The 2,024-nt window shown below is 45.5% G+C and overlaps 1 protein-coding gene across 1 annotated transcript in view; it reads right to left on the reverse strand.

Annotated features, from left to right (window-relative positions):
- The window catches only part of LOC119830580 (uncharacterized protein CG7065-like), a 17,774-nt gene that overhangs the window by 4,729 nt on the left and 11,021 nt on the right, over positions 1-2,024 (reverse strand). The window contains exons 15-17 of the mRNA XM_038353649.1: positions 1,675-1,984; positions 1,036-1,233; positions 461-628 (exon numbers count right to left, since the gene is read on the reverse strand). Coding sequence (XP_038209577.1) covers positions 461-628; positions 1,036-1,233; positions 1,675-1,984 — 676 coding nt within the window. The remainder of the gene's footprint in view (positions 1-460; positions 629-1,035; positions 1,234-1,674; positions 1,985-2,024) is intronic.

Genomic DNA, 2,024 nt, shown 5'->3' on the forward strand with positions numbered 1-2,024 from the left:
TGTTATGTTGTGCCCATCACTAGTCGTGACTAACTGATAGGTGTCAGGAACGCATTCTCTGAACGGCCGAAGTATATATGTTCCAATTATGACAACAATAATAGTGCATTATGAATTTGAAAGGCAGGAAGGATTATGTATGAAAGAAAAATTTTTTCACAATATCAGAAAAAATTGAGTAAAAAAGAAATTATGATCATTATTAGTCCTCATCCTGAATTTTAACTAAAAATTGCCACGGGCATCAGCTTTCCAGTTACTTAGCATTACCATGTTTATTAACCTGCAAAAAATTCCACTAGCATACTAACACGTGACAAATAAACACGAAGCACTTTTTAGGGGTAAGGCCGCCCAACAAATTGTACTCTTTTTTCTTTATGAGCATTGTACTTTTTAAGTTTCCTTCTTTGCACAATTGTGTTGAAGAGTAATAAAATAAATAAAATGAAGCACCGACCACAGCGTCAACCAGCTGCGCGAGCTCCTCGGACGACACGTCGGTCTTGCCCTGTGCGATGAGCGCGGCGGCCATCTGCTGCGCGATCTCCTCGCGGTCGACCTCGCCCACGCCCGCTACGGGCACGCCGCTCTTCTTGCCCGCACTTTGCGCGCTCGCTTGTGCTTCCTGGACAATTTCAACAAGTTAACGTTCAGTAATATGACCAAAAAAAAACTAATCGATCCATATGATGATCTGAAACTTAATGAAACTTAAGCTATTAACAGGTAAATATTTTCATACCGATAAAGAAATAATCAAAATAAGGTACATATATCAAAATTTTAAAGGAAAGATTTTCAAAGGATTCAATTTTTTCATAAATATGTATGTTATCACGAGATACTACTGTCTTCTACTGCATAGCAAGATAACTTTAAAATAATGGCCAATAATGGAATATTTATTCAGCAAGAACGCCTATATGCGTATAGATATGCCTCTGCGTACGTTCTGTATATAAGTAAGCGCGTGGGTGCGTATGTGCGCGCACGAGTACGCACAGGCCTCGCGTACATATGCATAAGCGTCACCTTCTGGGTGTTCCTGGCGCGCGTGTCCGCCTCGTGCAGCGTGGCGGCGGCGCGCACGACGGCGGTGCGCGCGGCGGCCGCGGCGCCGCCAGCCACCAGGCCGGCCTGCAGCGCGCCCTTCAGCTTCTCCTTCGCCGTCTCGATCAGCACCAGCGCCGCCTCGCGCTCCAGCAGCTGCTCCGACGAGTTCGGCTTCTCCTGCTCGGAGCGCATGCGACGGTGTCAGACGGTGTTACAGAAAGCAAGATAGGGGATAACAAATCTTTTAGAAATATATGGAATATATGCTGTACTATCGAGCTGTGATAATTACAATAAATAAAATACATCTTTTCCTTTTTATACCATCCTACTAATCCTACCAATACTATAAATCGGAAAATTTGTAAGGATGTGTGTGTGTTTGTTGCTCTTTCACGCAAAAACTACTAAACCGATTGCAATGAAATTTAGTACGTAGACAGCTGGACAACTGGAATAACATAAAGACAACTTTTTATCCCGGTATTCCTACGGGATACGGACTTACGCGGGTGAAACCGCGGGGCGCAGCTAGTAATATTATAAACCTTAAATTCAGTTGTTTCATTTATAATAGATTACTTTAATTCAAAACAAAGCTATAAATGTAATGTGCACCTTTTCCATCCGTATCGCCTCCGCCAACAGATCAACGACCTTCGGCCCGAGGCTACCCAGATGGTCCTCGAGCGCCACCAGCAGCCGCAACGTGGCCACCACGTTGTCTGGTGCACCGCCGAAATCATTCATAGTGTCCTTGTGCTCTTTGAAGTCTTTGTGCTCGGGTAGAAACTCTTTGTCGGGTCGGCGCATGCGCGATGCGCGCGACGCGAGGCTGCCGGTGCGCGAGCGCGAGCGCGGCTCCGGCACGTCCGGTAGCGAGCCCAAGGAATCGTCCGAGTCCCAGGGTGACATATTGTTCTCTTCGCTATGGGGCAAATTTAAGAATTACATTTTGGATTTCATGT

The sequence above is a fragment of the Zerene cesonia genome, chromosome 11 (assembly GCF_012273895.1).
Source record: "Zerene cesonia ecotype Mississippi chromosome 11, Zerene_cesonia_1.1, whole genome shotgun sequence".
Taxonomy (NCBI): Eukaryota; Metazoa; Arthropoda; class Insecta; order Lepidoptera; family Pieridae; genus Zerene; species Zerene cesonia.